Source organism: Anomaloglossus baeobatrachus, chromosome 8 (genome assembly GCF_048569485.1).
Source record: "Anomaloglossus baeobatrachus isolate aAnoBae1 chromosome 8, aAnoBae1.hap1, whole genome shotgun sequence".
Lineage (NCBI taxonomy): Eukaryota > Metazoa > Chordata > Amphibia > Anura > Aromobatidae > Anomaloglossus > Anomaloglossus baeobatrachus.
The window spans coordinates 228,768,714-228,786,185 of record NC_134360.1 but is presented as its reverse complement, the minus strand read 5'-3'; the positions used below and the strand labels follow the sequence as shown (position 1 = coordinate 228,786,185).

The 17,472-nt window shown below is 50.3% G+C and overlaps 1 protein-coding gene across 2 annotated transcripts in view; it reads right to left on the bottom strand.

Annotated features, from left to right (window-relative positions):
- Positions 1-4,357: 4,357 nt before the first annotated feature.
- ZRANB2 (zinc finger RANBP2-type containing 2) overlaps positions 4,358-17,472 on the bottom strand; it is a 54,821-nt gene continuing 41,706 nt past the window's right edge. The window contains exons 8-10 of one of the 2 annotated variants that reach the window (XM_075320313.1): positions 8,315-8,401; positions 6,255-6,377; positions 4,358-5,301 (exon numbers count right to left, since the gene is read on the bottom strand). In XM_075320313.1, the coding sequence (XP_075176428.1) occupies positions 5,235-5,301; positions 6,255-6,377; positions 8,315-8,401 (277 nt within the window). In that variant the 3' untranslated portion in view covers positions 4,358-5,234. Of the gene's footprint in view, positions 5,302-6,254; positions 6,417-8,314; positions 8,402-17,472 lie in introns of both variants that reach the window. The other variant, XM_075320312.1, reaches the window with a different exon arrangement.

Genomic DNA, 17,472 nt, shown 5'->3' with positions numbered 1-17,472 from the left:
TAGGAAGTGCATGAGGCGCCTCAAGGGGTGTGACTGGCCTTGAAGGAGAGATTGCACCCCTGTCTGTAGTGAACGCTGTTTGTCCAGCGGAAGCTTCACTATCGCTGAGAGAGTATGAAACTCCATGCCGAGATATGTCAGTGATTGGGCCGGTGTCAGATTTGACTTTGGGAAATTGATGATCCACCCGAATCTCTGGAGAGTCTCCAGAGCAATGTTCAGGCTGCGTTGGCATGCCACTCGAGAGGGTGCCTTGACAAGCAGATCGTCTAAGTAAGGGATCACCGAGTGTCCCTGAGAGTGTAGGACTGCTACCACTGTTGCCATGACCTTGGTGAAGACCCGTGGTGCTGTCGCCAGGCCGAAAGGCAGTGCCACGAACTGAAGGTGTTCGTCCCCTATGGCGAAACGCAGGAAGCGCTGATGCTCTGGTGCAATCGGTACGTGGAGATAAGCATCTTTGATGTCGATTGATGCTAGGAAGTCTCCTTGGGACATTGAGGCGATGACGGAGCGGAGCGATTCCATCCGGAACCGCCTGGTTTTTACGTGTTTGTTGAGCAGTTTTAGGTCCAGAACAGGACGGAAAGATCCGTCCTTTTTTGGCACCACAAACAAGTTTGAGTAAAAACCGTGACACTGTTGCTGAAGAGGAACAGGGATCACCACTCCTTCCGCCTTCAGAGTGCACACCGCCTGAAGAAGAGCATCGGCTCGCTCGGGGGTGCGGAGATGTTCTGAAGAAACGAGTCGGAGGACGAGAGCTGAACTCTATCCTGTAACCGTGAGACAGAATGTCTCTCACCCAACGGTCTTGTACCTGTGGCAGCCAGGCGTCGCAAAAGCGGGAGAGCCTGCCACCGACCGAGGATGCGGTGTGAAGAGGCCGAAAGTCATGAGGAGGCCGCTTTGGAAGCGGTTCCTCCGGCGGTCTTTTTAGGACGTGACTTAGACCGCCATGAATCGGAGTTCATCTGACTCTTCTGTGACCTGTTGGACGAGGAGAATTGAGACCTGCCCGCGGGCCGAAAGGACCGAAACCTCGATTGTACCTTCCGTTGTTGAGGTCTCTTTGGTTTGGGCTGGGGTAAGGATGAGTCCTTTCCCTTGGATTGTTTAATGATTTCATCCAATCGCTCACCAAACAGGCGGTCGCCAGAAAATGGCAACCCGGTTAAGAACTTTTTGGAAGCAGAGTCTGCCTTCCATTCACGTAGCCACATGGCCCTGCGGACTGCCACCGAATTGGCGGATGCTACCGCCGTACGGCTCGCAGAATCCAGGACAGCATTAATGGCGTAGGACGCAAACGCCGACGCCTGAGAGGTTAATGACACCACCTGCGGAGCAGAGGCACGTGTGACTGCATTAATCTGCGAGTGACAAGCTGAGATAGCTTGGAGCGCCCATACGGCTGCGAATGCCGGAGCAAAGGACGCGCCGATAGCCTCATAGATGGATTTCAACCAGAGCTCCATCTGTCTGTCAGTGGCATCTTTGAGTGAAGCCCCATCTTCCACTGCAACTATGGATCTAGCCGCCAGTCTGGAGACTGGAGGATCCACCTTGGGACACTGAGCCCAACCCTTGACAACGTCAGGGGGGGAAGGGATAACGTGTGTCCTTAAGGCGCTTAGAAAAGCGCTTATCTGGACAAGCTCGGTGTTTCTGGACTGCCTCTCTGAAGTCGGAGTGATCCAGAAACGTACTCATTGTACGCTTGGGAAACCTAAAACGGAATTTCTCCTGCTGAGAAGCTGACTCCTCAATTGGAGGAGCTGGGGGAGAAAGCTCCAACACCTGATTGATGGACGCTATAAGGTCGTTCACTATGGCGTCTCCCTCTGGCGTATCTAGGTTGAGAGCGGCTTCAGGATCAGAATCCTGATCTGCCACCTCCGCTTCATCCTCTAGAGTCCTCCTGCTGAGACCCTGAGCAGTGTGATGAAGTCGAGGGAAGCTCCCAGCGAGCCCGCTTAGGCGGTCTGGGACTGCGGTCCGTGTCAGAGACCTCACCTTGGGACCTATGAGTCACCCCAGGAGCACTTTGCTGCTCCAACCGAGGGGGGCCTGGGGTCAATGATTCAACAGTGCCCGGGACCTGTGTTACCGGCCTGGACTGCAAGGCTTCTAGTATCTTAGCAGACCATTTATCCATAGTCTCAGAAAGTTTGTCAGCGAATACTGCAAACTCCGTCCCTGTCACCTGGACAGTGGGAGCAGGTGGTTCCACCTGGGCCACCAGTGGCAGAGGCTCCGGCTGAGTAAGTGCCACAGGGGCCGAGCATTGCACACAATGAGGGTAGGTGGAACCTGCCGGTAGTATAGCCGCACATGAGGTACAGGTTGCAAAGTAAGCCTGTGCTTTGGCACCCTTGCTTTTTGCGGACGACATGCTGTTGTCTCCTCTGAGTACAGTCCGGGAGTGTATATAGCCAAAAACCAACAGTGCGACCGTACAGAGTAAATATATAGCATATAAACCTATATATATATATATATATATATATATATATATATATATATATATATATATATATATATATATATATATATACACTTAGGCACCCAGGGGGGCCAGCACCTAGAAACAGGTGCGGCTTACCGACCGCCAAAAGCGGTTGTGTGACCACCAGATTCCCTGCCTGGATCTCCCAGAGCCGTGTTGTCTCTCCTCTCCAGCTTCAGAAGTGCTGACAGGAATGGCTGCCGGCGTTCTGTGAGGAGGAGGGGGCCGTGGGCGTGCCCTAGAAAGTGCGGGAATCTAGTGCCCCACGGTGCTCAGTGAGGGGGGAGGAGGATCCAAAGTATGCTCCAGCCCTCAGCGCTGACATCCAGTGCAGCGTCCCTCCCTTCCCCTGACTGGCAGGCCCGGGGGCGGGAATATGCGGCACTAGGCCGCAGAAGCCGGGGACTAGAGTTATAAGCGCGGCCGGCGAACAAGCGCGGTCAGCGCGGTAGTCCCGGCGCACTAATACGCCCAGCAGTGCTGCAGCGTGTATGACACAAGCGCTCCATGCGCCGTCCCCAAGGGGACACAGAGTACCTCACAGTAGCAGGGCCTTGTCCCTGACGATACCCGGCTCCTGTCCAGCAGATTCCCCAGGGGCTGCGGAGGGAGCACGGTCCCAGTGTCTGGAGACCGATTAGGATCCCACTTCACCCAGAGCCCTGCAGGGATGGGGAAGGAAAACAGCATGTTGGCTCCTGCCTATGTACCCGCAATGGGTACCTCAACCTTAACAGCACCGCCGACCAGAGTGGGGTGAGAAGGGAGCATGCTGGGGGCCCTGTATGGGCCCACTTTTCTTCCATCCGATATAGTCAGCAGCTGCTGCTGACTAAATTGTGGAGCTATGCGTGCATGTGTGCCTCCTTCGCACAAAGCATAAAAACTGAGGAGCCCGTGATGCACGGGGGGTGTATAGGCAGAAGGGGAGGGGCTTTACACTTTTAAGTGTAATACTTTGTGTGGCCTCCGGAGGCAGAAGCTATACACCCAATTGTCTGGGTCTCCCAATGGAGCGACAAAGAAAATACTTTTGAATGGTCTGACGTGACACTTGGCGGCCTCTCACCTTCCTTAAATGTCCCTGGAGTTGTGCGGCAGTCATCATCCTGTTCTGAAGGGCAATGTTCGCAATGAAGAAGCCAGATTGGGATGTGTACAAACGACGTCCTCTTCTCTGCCTTTCTGTGACTCTTCCAGTCTCTCTGTGTCTCTGTACAACCTGCTGGTGACACTCTGAGCTCAGTGGCCACTTCCGTCTGAGAACCTCCTGCTTGAAGTCTCGCAATTGCACGCTCCTGCTGATCAATTGCTAGGGAGTCGTCTTGGTCTCATGTCAAAATGTGAACAGCCTGATGAGGACGACTGTTTAATATAAATTTTAACTGAACCCCCAAAATTTATTGGGCGATTCATGCATCAAACATCTGTTGTGAATTTTGCCATTGGGCTCCTTATTAAAGAACAGCAAGTTGTGCAAAAAGTCCTGAAACGTTGAACATGTGCATCCAAAAGATTAGAGAAGGTCACCTGAAAGGTCAGAGGGCATTTTAGGATCATCTTGAAATTTCACCCAAAAGCCATATAGAGATAGTTTTCAATGACCTATGGAGACCAGGGGTGATCAGCTGCACGATCAATCCCACTGAAATGCTGGAAGATGACGGTGAATGTGCCCATAGAAGACTATGGGGTCTGGACATATCAGTTCCCCTGTACAGCAGAAGGTGCTTAGTGGCTCCGACACGTTCAACACGTCTTACCCCAGCAGTCATATCCACGTCTGACCATGGGGGGGGGGTTTGTGTTGTAGTACCCTTCTTTATAAAAACACATACCAGAATGAAGTGCAGGAGTCAGGATTTTATTGTCACATGTCTACAGGAAAAAAAATAAAAATCACCATCCTAAAAATAAAAGACCAAATCTGACAAAATACATAATCTTGGGATTTCTTTTCTGTTGAGGTGTCTCCTATGTTCGGTATTAATCGCCCCACCCCTGGAGAATCACTACTAAGAGCGCCGGAGCCTCGGATCGAGGGCTTTCTGTACATAAATAGTAGCTTTATAATAAGCGATAGGCACAAGATACAGTAATACTCGGCTTACATTCGAGAGTGGATGGTGCACAGAGGGGGTAAAGTAACAAGGTCCTGACTCCTATAGCGGGGGTCGGGGGCAGATAGGACAGAGTAATGGTCTCTAACAAATCAATGTTGCTCCTGCAAAGGGGGTGACCTGAATTTTAGTACTGCCCAAGCTTTGATGCCCGGCGTAATGCCAAGACTGAGTAATACAGATACTTACCTTGTAACACCATGGAAATATTACATTTTTAGCTTTGCACATTTTTTTTTTTTTTTTGCATTTTAAGCCATAAGGATTGCAATAGAGAAGAGAGAAATTCACATTATTCTGCTGTGTGGGAAAGTTGGGGGGTTTGTAGTAGTACAAAAATACAGGTACACGACCAAAAGGATGCGTCACAAAGTCTAAGCCATATTATTGCCATCTAGAGAGTCCCACTTCCTATGATGAGAGGTAGAGGGAGCGCGGTTTGGGGCTTATGGCTTAAAATGCTACGGTTGGGTTAGGTTGTAGCAGATACGCAGGAGCGTGCGCCTCCACTACTGCCGATCCGGTGGGTCATGAGGCCTCGTATCTGCTCCATTTTTGTGTTTTGTTTTTTTTTAAATTCTGATCATGTGGGAATTCCTAAATATCTATTTCTTTTTGTAACTCGCAGATCGAGAGCCCGAATGAGACGATCCAACGGGGGAATGTCTGCGCCTGCAACACACAAAGTAAAAGTGCATCCTTGTCATTTCTATATCAAACTATCACCTGGAAAGTAAAGATGTAGATTCATCACACTATAGCTCCATATATAAAGGGAAACCGGCCACCAGAGACCGGGCATATTATACCGATATACTGATATAACCAGGAGGAAGGTGGAGACGCTAAAGAACAACCCACTCATCAGCGACCCACCTATATATCCATATTAAAGAAAATTGGTATTATAGTAGTTCTATTCTTATACATAGGGGGCAGTATTATAGTAGTTCTATTCTTGTATATAGGGGGCAGTATTATAGTAGTTCTATTCTTGTACATAGGGGGCAGTATTATAGTAGTTCTATTCTTGTACATAGGGGGCAGTATTATAGTAGTTCTATTCTTGTATATAGGGGCAGTATTATATTAGTTATATTCTTGTATATAGGGGCAGTATTATAGTAGTTCTATTCTTGTACATAGGGGCAGTATTATAGTAGTTATATTCTTGTGTATAGGGGCAGTATTATAGTAGTTATATTCTTGTATATAGGGGCAGTATTATAGTAGTTATATTCTTGTACATAGGGGCAGTATTATAGTAGTTATATTCTTGTATCTAGGGGCAGTATAATAGTAGTTCTATTCTTGTACATAGGGGGCAGTATTATAGTAGTTCTATTCTTTTACATCGGAGCAGTAGTTTAGATATATTATTGTACATAGGTATTAAAATAGTTATATTGACTACGGCCTTTATACTTTTATCAGCTGTGACTGAAGTTGCTCTTTAACAATGTCAGTGTCAGCCATACACTAGATCTGGAATAGTTGAGGTTATACAAAACACAAGAGTGACATATGCAGTAGACATATTTTTATATAATAGTATACAAGGCTCTTAAGACTTATTTCCCTTATCACTAGAATCCCCGCCCCTCCAGTTCTGCGGTAACCCAAACCTTTCTGTTGACCGTGATCTTGATCGTCTTTTTTTGCGGTCACCAGACGATGATCTGGAGCGGCTTCTCTTCTTTCCTCTCTCGGAGGAGGAGGAGGAGTGGGAACTTGCAACAGATCTTTTTCTGGGGGAAGAAGAACCTCGGTGGGACCTTGAGCTGGATCTTTATTGATTAAAAATGGACAGAATTTAACAACAATTTGGGAAGTAAAAAAAAAAAAACAAAAACAAAAAACATTTATAGAAGGCAGGTTTCCTAAAATGATCAGAAACATCCTCTGCTGACTACCTCAGAAACAACATGACTTACCCATTACCAATATTTCCAGGATGTGTCGTTACTTTATGATTGTTGGGATTTGATGTCTAGGACCCCAATGATCCTCAGAATGAAGGGGCCGCTGTGCAGATTTGTGCTGCGTTTAATATTAGGCTAGAAGGGCCATTGGGTAAGGTGGGGGGGGGGGGGGGCGCTACTCTTCAAAGGTCTCAGATGACTTCTGACCACAAGTGGAGATGTAGCAGTGAATACGATGGCCCTCTCCATTCATTGTCAGAGTGACAAATATGCTACTTATTTAGAACCCCCAAAACAATGAAGGAGGAAAGCTGATCCACGTGCCACCACCTCTCCATTCACACGTGGTCAGAAGCCGACGGGAACGGTTTTGTGAATCATGAGACCTCAGTTATGGGGGATGGATGCAGGCCTCACCCCTGGGACTTACATACATGCCATATCCAACGGTGGCACCCGAGCAGTCAAATGCCACAATCACTGCATGATGGCCGTTCCTACTGATATACTGTATATCCCCACTGTTCTATACCTACGTTTACCTATACCTACGTTTAGACCTACATTATTAGATATATGAAAAGGGAGAACTAAGGCATATATGGATTACCTATGCCATGGATGGGTCATGAATATCAGACTGGTGGAGGTCCGGCACCCAGTGAACCCACCGACCTGCTACCACCTCCGGCATATGTAATAGGAGACTGTATTGTTTCGCTAGGTTCAATGTTTGGATGTGATACCTGATGATCTGGACACTTGGCATAATTTAGCTACATTATCAAGTTACCGTATTTTTCGTTTTATAAGACGCACCCCAAATTTAGAGAGGAAAAAAGGAAAAAAAAAAAAAAAAAGTTTTTAATGCTAAAGGAGGGTTGATCTTACAATCCTAGTGCGTCTTATAACATCTCACCAGGGGAGAGCGGCGGCGGTCTAATGGCTCCGGCGGGTCAGAGGAGGCAGGGTTGGCGATGCTGCGGGCTCGGAGGAAGGGGTGTTGTGGCTCAGGACGGTCAGACAGAGGGTTGGTGATACTGCGGGCTCATGGGTGTCGCAGGAGCGTGCTCCATTGACCTGCCGACGGACTCAATTGAATCAGCCGCAGTTGACTTCAAGAAAATGGCTGCGGAGGTGGAGTGTGCGCAGATAGAACTCTGTGGCCATTTTCTTGAAGTCCATCATGTCAACCAGCGCATGCATCACCTCCACGGCCATTTTCTTGAAGTCCATCGCGTCAACTGCAGATAATTCAATGGAGTTTGCAGCCTGTCAGATCAATGGTGCCCGCCGTATCGCCAACCCTCTGTCCTGTGAACCTCCTGAGCCGCTCCACTGCGGTGACACCCCCTCCTCTAAGCCCTCAGTATGACTGATCCTGCCTCCTGTGACCCCCGCTCCACCACCACCACCGCTACGGTAAGCCATATCCAGATTATATGACGCACCCTCATTTTCCCCCCCAGTTTTTGGCTAAAGTTATGGAAGTTTTACAGCTGGCTAACTGAAAAACCACAATCTCCTTTCCATCAGTAGGAGGATAACGTGTAGAGGACAGACGCCGTACATTCCTGTCACTACGTGTTGCTTAACAGACACAAGGTACATTTACAACCATCAGTACATTTCTGCTGTGGAAGAAATTACTATAGGAAAATAAAAGGATAAACTAAGCTGTTACGGCAGACAAATCAGCGTATAAAGCCATCCTGCACCACGCGCCTCTCGCTGCGCCACACGGCGTGGTACCCGCTATTCACCTTGATTTTGAACCGCGAGATTGAGAACGTTCTCTGGAGCTGGAACGAGACCTTGATCTGGAGCTGGAAGAGCTTCTTGAACGAGATCTGAAACAACACAGTAAAAACATTTTTCCAGCTCTTATAAATCAAAGCATAAAAAGACTGCAATAAGCAATGGCTGCCACTAGAAGAAAAACAAAAGGGGGTTGGTTGCACAATAACAATGGATCAGACACAAAGTTATTAAAAAAAAATATAAAATAATTACTATTAATGGTTATAGGCTTCTATAAAGCTAGAAAAAGCTGTCCCTTTCATATGTCAAAGTGATAGGTGGGGTCCGACCTTTGGGTATAAGACTCTTCAGTTCCCGCATACACAGATGAAAGTTGGCGGGACCGGCTGATCATCTGCGGTGTACGGGGCCGCACAACGATGGATCAGGCCGTATGAAGTATCATGGTGGAGCCTTTTTGTTTTCGGGGGGGGGGGGGGGGGGGGGGGGGAGAAGCAGCTCACAGAGGAGTCAAACACCACTGGGACCTGCACCCATTGGCAGAATGGGCACTTACTCAGGCTAGGGAGGAGCGAGTGCATACGATTAACCGCTGCTAAATTCATTCTCTACGGAGCTACTGGAAAAAGCCAATAGCCATACTCGGCCGTCCGGAGTACATTTATATTGTCAATCTGTTGCCCAAATCCTGGGAAACCCACGTTTTTATTTTAGTGGTATGCAGATGGCGGCTCATGTGCCGAGTGCCGCAGCCGGTGCTGTCTGACAGCGCCCAGAAGACCAACCATCTGACAGATTCCATTTACACTGTTGGGCCCATTATTGTCAGCGCCCCTGGAGGTCTGACCGCACCCATCACTTGTACAACTTGTCGATTTTGATCACATAATAAAGGGAACTTTACAAACAACACACTGATGTGCGAGCGTTACACATTGTACAGACTGCATATACGGAGGTGATGAGATGACTGCAGCGTGCCGCTGCATACCTGCGCGCCTAGAAGACTGCTAAATATCAGTATGCAAGATAAGGTGTAACTATTTTAGTATCTGATCAGGTACGGAAGTAAATAGTGTGGGGTACCATCACATCGTGCTCTTGTATTATCGGACACCAGCTCCGGTAGTGTTCCTATAGCCAGGAGCAGCTCATCTGACTCTTCCACTCCCTGAATCACTGTTAGGCTATGTGCCCACAGGATAACGTACCTGCGCACATTTCTGCAGGTTCACGCAGCAGCTCCTCAGAATCCGCAGCTATCCATTGCTGCGGAGTTGTTGCGGTAAACCTGCGGAAACCGTGCGGATTTCATGCGGAATTCCTGCAGATTTCCCGCCCTGTATCTCCATAAGGGGAGGAGCGGGAATTCCGCAGATATTTCCACATGAATAATTGACATGCAGTCGCGAAAATCCACCGTATTTTCTGCAGCCGCAAATTCTGCAGCATTGAAACAGCACTTCCCAAATCCCACAGGATAACATGGGGAGTGTCTGTACTTGCATAAACCCGCGGATTTATCTGGAAAATCCGCGGGTTTTCCGTGGCAAAATCCGCAGTTACTTCCTCCCGTGGCCACATAGCCTTAGAGAGATAATTCCCATCTTATAAACTGATGGCACATCACTAGAGGAGATCTCAGCAATCCGGAGAATTCTGCCGGTGTGTTGCACCAGTCACCATTTCTCTCTGCTTGTGTAAACCTACTGCAGCGTTGCCCATTGAAGTGAATGTGTCCGGCTGTCGCTCTGTGCACAGAAGGGAGAAGGTGCCGAGAAAGAAAAACTCCAAGGGGATAGGACACTAAATCAGCACCTTTATTAACAGGGTTCGTCGGGTGTCCCCAATATCGGATTCAATCCAATCCTACAGAGATGACACAATAAGTATCCTAGTCATATGCCATAACTTTAAACGATGGGAATGTTTCTTCAAGATGCCGTTAAAGAGGTGGTCCGACACCTAAGGCTATGTGCGCACACAGCGTTTTTTTTTACAGCAAAAAAACAAACAAAAGAAAAAAAAACCCGCACTCGCAGCAAAAATGCAGCGGTAAAAATGCATGCATTTTTCCAATGCATTGCATGGGTGAAAAACACAGGAAAGAATTCACATGTCCATTTTTATTTTTTAGCTCAAAAACGCAGCTAAAAAAAGTTGTGTGCGGACAGCAAAGAAGGGAATTTTGTTTACTTACCGTAAATTCCTTTTCTTCTAGCTCCAATTGGGAGACCCAGACAATTGGGTGTATAGCTACTGCCTCCGGAGGCCACACAAAGTATTACACTTTAAAAAGTGTAACCCCTCCCCTCTGCCTATACACCCCCCCGTGCATCACGGGCTCCTCAGTTTTGGTGCAAAAGCAGGAAGGAGGAAACTTATAAATTGGTCTAAAGTAAATTCAATCCGAAGGAAGTTCGGAGAACTGAAAACCATTCAACATGAACAACATGTGTACACAAAGAACAACAGCCCGAAGGGCACAGGGGCGGGTGCTGGGTCTCCCAATTGGAGCTAGAAGAAAAGGAATTTACGGTAAGTAAACAAAATTCCCTTCTTCTTTGTCGCTCCATTGGGAGACCCAGACAATTGGGACGTCCAAGAGCAGTCCCTGGGTGGGTAAAGAAGGGAATTTTGTTACTTACCGTAAATTCCTTTTCTTCTAGCTCCTATTGGGAGACCCAGACGATTGGTGTATAGCTACTGCCTCCGGAGGCCACACAAAGCACTACACTAAAAAGTGTAAGGCCCCTCCCCTTCTGGCTATACACCCCCAGTGGGATCACTGGCTCACCAGTTTTAGTGCAAAAGCAAGAAGGAGGAAAGCCAATAACTTGGTTAAACAAATTCACTCCGAGTAACATCGGAGAACTGAAAAACCGTTCAACATGAACAACATGTGTACCCGAAAAAACTCAAAAATCCCGAAGGACAACAGGGCGGGTGCTGGGTCTCCCAATAGGAGCTAGAAGAAAAGGAATTTACGGTAAGTAACAAAATTCCCTTCTTCGGCGCTCCATTGGGAGACCCAGACGATTGGGACGTCCAAAAGCTGTCCCTGGGTGGGTAAAGAAATACCTTATGTTAGAGCTGCGAAGACAGCCCTCCCCTACGGGGAGGCAACTGCCGCCTGCAGGACTCTTCTACCTAGGCTGGCGTCCGCCGAAGCATAGGTATGCACCTGATAATGTTTGGTGAAAGTGTGCAGACTCGACCAGGTAGCCGCCTGGCACACCTGTTGAGCCGTAGCCTGGTGTCGTAATGCCCAGGACGCACCCACGGCTCTGGCAGAATGGGCCTTCAGCCCTGATGGAACCGGAAGCCCAGCAGAACGGTAGGCTTCAAGAATTGGTTCTTTGATCCATCGAGCCAGGGTGGCTTTGGAAGCCTGCGACCCTTTGCGCTTACCAGCGACAAGGACAAAGAGTGCATCGGAGCGGCGCAGGGGCGCCGTGCGGGAAATGTAGATTCTGAGTGCTCTCACCAGATCTAACAAATGTAAATCCTTCTCATACCGATGAACTGCATGAGGACAAAAAGAAGGCAAAGAGATATCCTGATTAAGATGAAAAGAGGATACCACCTTCGGGAGAAACTCCTGAATGGGGCGCAGCACTACCTTGTCCTGGTGGAAGACCAGGAAAGGAGCCTTGGATGACAGCGCTGCTAGCTCAGACACTCTCCGAAGAGATGTGATCGCTACCAGAAAAGCCACTTTCTGTGATAGTCTAGAAAGTGAAACCTCCCTCAGAGGCTCGAAGGGCGGCTTCTGGAGGGCAACTAGTACCCTGTTCAGATCCCATGGATCTAACGGCCGCTTGTACGGGGGTACAATATGACAAACCCCCTGCAGGAACTTGCGCACCTTAGGAAGTCGTGCTAGACGCTTTTGAAAAAAGACGGATAGCGCCGAGACTTGCCCTTTAAGGGAGCCGAGCGACAAACCTTTTTCTAACCCAGATTGCAGGAAAGAAAGAAAGGTAGGCAATGCAAAAAGGCCAGGGAGACACTCCCTGAGCAGAGCACCAGGATAAGAATATCCTCCACGTTCTGTGGTAGATCTTAGCGGACGTGGGCTTCCTAGCCTGTCTCATGGTGGCAACGACCCCTTGGGATAATCCTGAAGACCCTAGGATCCAGGACTCAATGGCCACACAGTCAGGTTCAGGGCCGCAGAATTCCGATGGAAAAACGGCCCTTGGGACAGTAAGTCTGGTCGGTCTGGTAGTGCCGACGGTTGGCCGACCGTGAGATGCCACAGATCCGGATACCACGCCCTCCTTGGCCAGTCTGGGGCGACGAGTATGACGCGGCTGCAGTCGGATCTGATCTTGCGTAGCACTCTGGGCAAGAGTGCCAGAGGTGGAAACACATAAGGGAGCCGGAACTGCGACCAATCTTGCACTAAGGCGTCTGCCGCCAGAGCTCTGTGATCGCGAGACCGTGCTATGAAGGTTGGGACCTTGTTGTTGTGCCTGGACGCCATTAGGTCGACGTCCGGCCTTCCCCAGTGGCTACAGATTACCTGAAACACGTCCGGGTGAAGGGACCATTCCCCCGCGTCCATGCCCTGGCGGCTGAGGAAGTCTGCTTCCCAGTTTTCTACGCCGGGGATGTGAACTGCGGATACGGTGGAGGCCGTGGCTTCCACCCACATCAGAATCCGCCGGACTTCCTGGAAGGCTTGCCGACTGCGTGTCCCTCCTTGGTGATTGATGTATGCCACCGCTGTGGAGTTGTCCGACTGAATTCGGATCTGCTTTCCTTCCAGCCACTGCTGGAAGGCTAGTAGGGCAAGATACACTGCTCTGATTTCCAGAACATGGATCTGAAGGGTGGACTCCTGCTGAGTCCACGTACCCTGAGCCCTGTGGTGGAGAAAAACTGCTCCCCACCCTGACAGACTCGCGTCTGTCGTGACTACCGCCCAAGACGGTGGTAGGAAGGATCTTCCCTGTGATAATGAGGTGGGAAGAAGCCACCATTGCAGAGAGTCCTTCTGTGAAAGGGATACTTTCCTGTTCAGGGATGTTGACTTCCCGTCCCATTGGCGGAGAATGTCCCAATAAAGAGGACGCAGATGAAACTGCGCAAACGGAACCGCCTCCATTGCCGCCACCATCTTCCCGAGGAAGTGCATGAGGCGTCTTAAGGAGTGCGACTGACCTTGACGGAGAGTCTGCACCCCAGTCTGTAGTGACCGCTGCTTGTCCAGCGGAAGCTTCACTAGCGCTGAGAGGGTATGAAACTCCATGCCAAGATACGTTAGTGATTGGGTCGGTGACAGGTTTGACTTTGAGAAGTCGATGATCCACCCGAACGTCTGGAGAGTCTCCAGCGCAACATTCAGGCTGAGTTGGCATGCCTCTTGAGAGGGTGCCTTGACAAGTAGATCGTCCAAGTAAGGGATCACAGAGTGTCCCTGTGAGTGCAAGACTGCTACCACTGCCGCCATGACCTTGGTGAACACCCGTGGGGCTGTCGCCAGACCGAATGGCAGAGCTACGAACTGAAGATGGTCGTCTCCCATCACGAAACGTAGAAAACATTGGTGCTCTGTAGCAATCGGCACGTGGAGATAAGCATCTTTGATGTCTATTGATGCTAGGAAATATCCTTGAGACATTGAGGCAATGACGGAGCGGAGGGTTTCATCCGGAACCGCCTGGCCTCCACGTGCTTGTTGAGCAGTTTTAGGTCCAGAACGGAACGGAAAGAGCCATCCTTTTTTGGCACCACAACCAGATTGGAGGAAAACCGTGTCTTGTTCCTGAAGAGGAACAGGGATTACCACTCCTTCTGCCTGCAGAAGAGCATCGGCTCGGTGGGGAGGTGGGGACGTTCTGAAGAATCGAGTCGGAGGACGAGAACAGAACTCTGTCCTGTGCACGTGGGCACAATGTCCCTCACCCACCGGTCTGTGACCTGTGGCAGCTAAATGTCGCCAAAGGCGAGCGAGTCTGCCATCAACCGCGGATGCGGAGAGATGAGAGAGCTGAGAGTCATGAGGAGACCGCCTTGGTAGCGGTTCCTCCGGCTGCCTTCCTTGGGCGTGATTGAGCCCCCGGAAGCTGAGCCCCTCTGAGGCTTTTCAGCTCTTTTGGACGAGGACAATTGGGACCTGCCCGAGCTTGGGAAGGACCGAAACCTCGACTGTCCTTCCAGGACAGCATTAATAGGGTAAGTCGCAATGCAGACATTGCGAGGTTACGGACGCCCCTGCGGCACAAATGTACATATGCTCAAGACCAGCTGTGCAAGAACAGCTGAAAAGCTTAGGGTGCCCATACGGCTGTAAATGCCGGAGCAACCGACACGCCGATAGCCTCATAGACAGATTTCAACCAGAGTCCATCTGTCTGGCATCTTTAAGTGAAGTCCCATCTCCACTGCAACTATGGCTCTAGCCGCAAGCCTGGAGATTGGAGAATCCACCTTTGGACCCTGGGTCCCGCGCTTGACCACGTCAGGGGGAAAAGGATAACGTGTATCCTTGATACGTTTGGAGAAAACGCTTATCTGGTAAGCGTGGTGTTCCTGGACTGCTTCTCTGAAGTCAGCGTGGCCAGAAAAATACTCAATATACGTTTGAGCTACTGAAATGGGACTTCTCCTGCTGTGAAGCTGACTCCTCCGCTGGGGGAGCTGAGGGAGAAAGATCCAACATACGATTGATGGACGCTATAGGATCATTCCTTATGGCGTCACCATCCGGTGTATCCGGATTGAGAGCGTTGTCAGGATCAAAGTCCTGATGAGCTACGTCTGCCTCATCATACAGAGAGCCTCCTGGGACCCCCCCCGGAGCACCGATTTTATTCCCAATGAGGGTGGCCAGGGAGCAATAATCCAGATTGCCCATGGCCTGTCCGGACTGCAAGTCTCTATCCCATTGCAACTCCATCCCTGTCCTTGGACAGGGTTGTCCTTTGGCCACGTCTAGTAGAGACCCCGGCTGACCAAGTGCTCCAGGGGAGCATTGCACACAATGGGGTTCAGTGCCGTGGAACAGTATCACATGCAGTAAAAACAGCATCGAAAGCCTGTGTTGCTTATATGCTGCTGCCGACTAGCCATCTAGGATATAGAGCCAAGAATGGCGACCGTACCATGTAATGTATAGCATACAAGCATAAGGTACAATGAACACTGCAGCACATGCAATACAAGCAGCATAGAAAGCCTGTGCCTTGGCACCCCTGCTTTTCTGCTGCTGTAGACTAGCCATCTAGGGGAATATAGCCCAGAATATCGACCATACAGTGCAATGTATAGCATACAAGCATAAGTACAAATGAACACTGCAACCCCTGCAATACAAGCAGCATAGAAAAAACCTGTGCCTCAGCACCCTTGCTTTTCTGCTGCTGTAGTCTAGTCATTCTAGGCGAAAATAGCCCAGACTAGCGACCGTACAGTGCAGTGTATAGCATACAAGCATAAATACACATGAACACTTCAGTACATGCAATACAAGCAGCATAGAAAGCCTGTGCCTTAGCACCCCTGCTTTCCTGCTGCTGATGTGTCGCCATCTAAGAGGGCATATAGCCAAAAATAGCGACCTATGCAGTGTAAGCATAAAAATACAAATGGACAACTGCGGTATTTAGTGGGGTCAGCACTTCAGGTGCCGCTTACCGCCCGCCTATAAGCGGGTGTGTGGTCGCCCTAGTCCTGTGCCTGGTTGCCCAGAGTCCGATCTCTCAGCTCGGACTGCAGGAATGGCTGCCGGCGTCCTTCTCCAGCTCGTGTGAGTAGGGGCGGGCCGTGGGCGTGCCCCCAAGTCAGAGCGGGAAACCGGCGTCCCACAGTGTCCAGTGAGAGGGCTGGAGCATGTAAATAAGGCTCCAGCCCTCGGCGCTGCTGATTGCTCAGCGTCTCTCCCCTACCCTGATTGACAGGGTGGGGGCGGGAACGAAGCGGAGCTAGGCCGCAAAAGCCGGGGACTGGATTTATAAGCGCCGCCGCCGTAAAAGCGCGGTCGGCGCTAAGTCCCCGGCGCACTACAAGTCCCAGCCGCGCCGCCGCTCCCGGAGCGTCCGGCGCGGTAGTTCCCCATACATAAAGTCACTCAGCTAGGCTGCAGTGACTGTAACCCTTTACTGTCCCCGGCGCACTAGCACACCCAGCAAGTCTGGAGTGTGCTGTGCCTGTGTGTACGGGGACACAGAGTACCTGAATGGTGCAGGGCCATGTCCCTGAACGGTACCCAGCTCCGTATCCAGCAGGTTCAATGGGTCTGTGGATGGAGCCCGGCCTCAGGGCTTTGGGGCCGGTAAGATCCCACTTCCTCAGAGCCCCTCAGGGGGATGTGGAAGGAAAACAGCATGTGGGCTCCAGCCGCCGTACCAGCAATAGGTACCTCAACCTTACAAACCACCAGCGGGGTGAGAAGGGAGCATGCTGGGGGCCCTATATGGGCCCTCTTTTCTTCCATCCGATATAGTCAGCAGCTACTGCTGACTAAACAGTGGAGCTATGCGTGGATGTCTGACCTCCTTCGCACAAAGCAGAAAACTGGTGAGCCAGTGATCCCACTGGGGGTGTATAGCCAGAAGGGGAGGGGCCTTACACTTTTTAGTGTAGTGCTTTGTGTGGCCTCCGGAGGCAGTAGCTATACACCCAATCGTCTGGGTCTCCCAATGGAGCGCCGAAGAAATAATACCTCGTAATAGAGCCGTAAAAACGGCCCCTTCCTACAGGTGGGCAACCGCCGCCTGCAGGACTCGCCTACCTAGGCTGGCATCTGCCGAAGCATAGGTATGCCCCTGATAGTGTTTCGTGAAAGTGTGCAGGCTCGACCAGGTAGCCGCCTGACACACCTGCTGAGCCGTAGCCTGGTGCCTCAAAGCCCAGGACGCACCCACGGCTCTGGTAGAATGGGCCTTCAGCCCTGAGGGAATTGGAAGCCCAGAAGAACGGTAGGCTTCGAGAATTGGTTCCTTGATTCACCGAGCCAGGGTTGACTTGGAAGCCTGTGACCCTTTACGCTGGCCCGCGACAAGGACAAAGAGTGCATCCGAGCGGCGCAGGGGCGCCGTACGAGAAATGTAGAGTCTGAGTGCTCTCACCAAATCTAACAAGTGCAAATCCTTTTCACATTGGTGAACTGGATGAGGACAAAAAGAAGGTAAAGAGATATCCTGATTGAGAT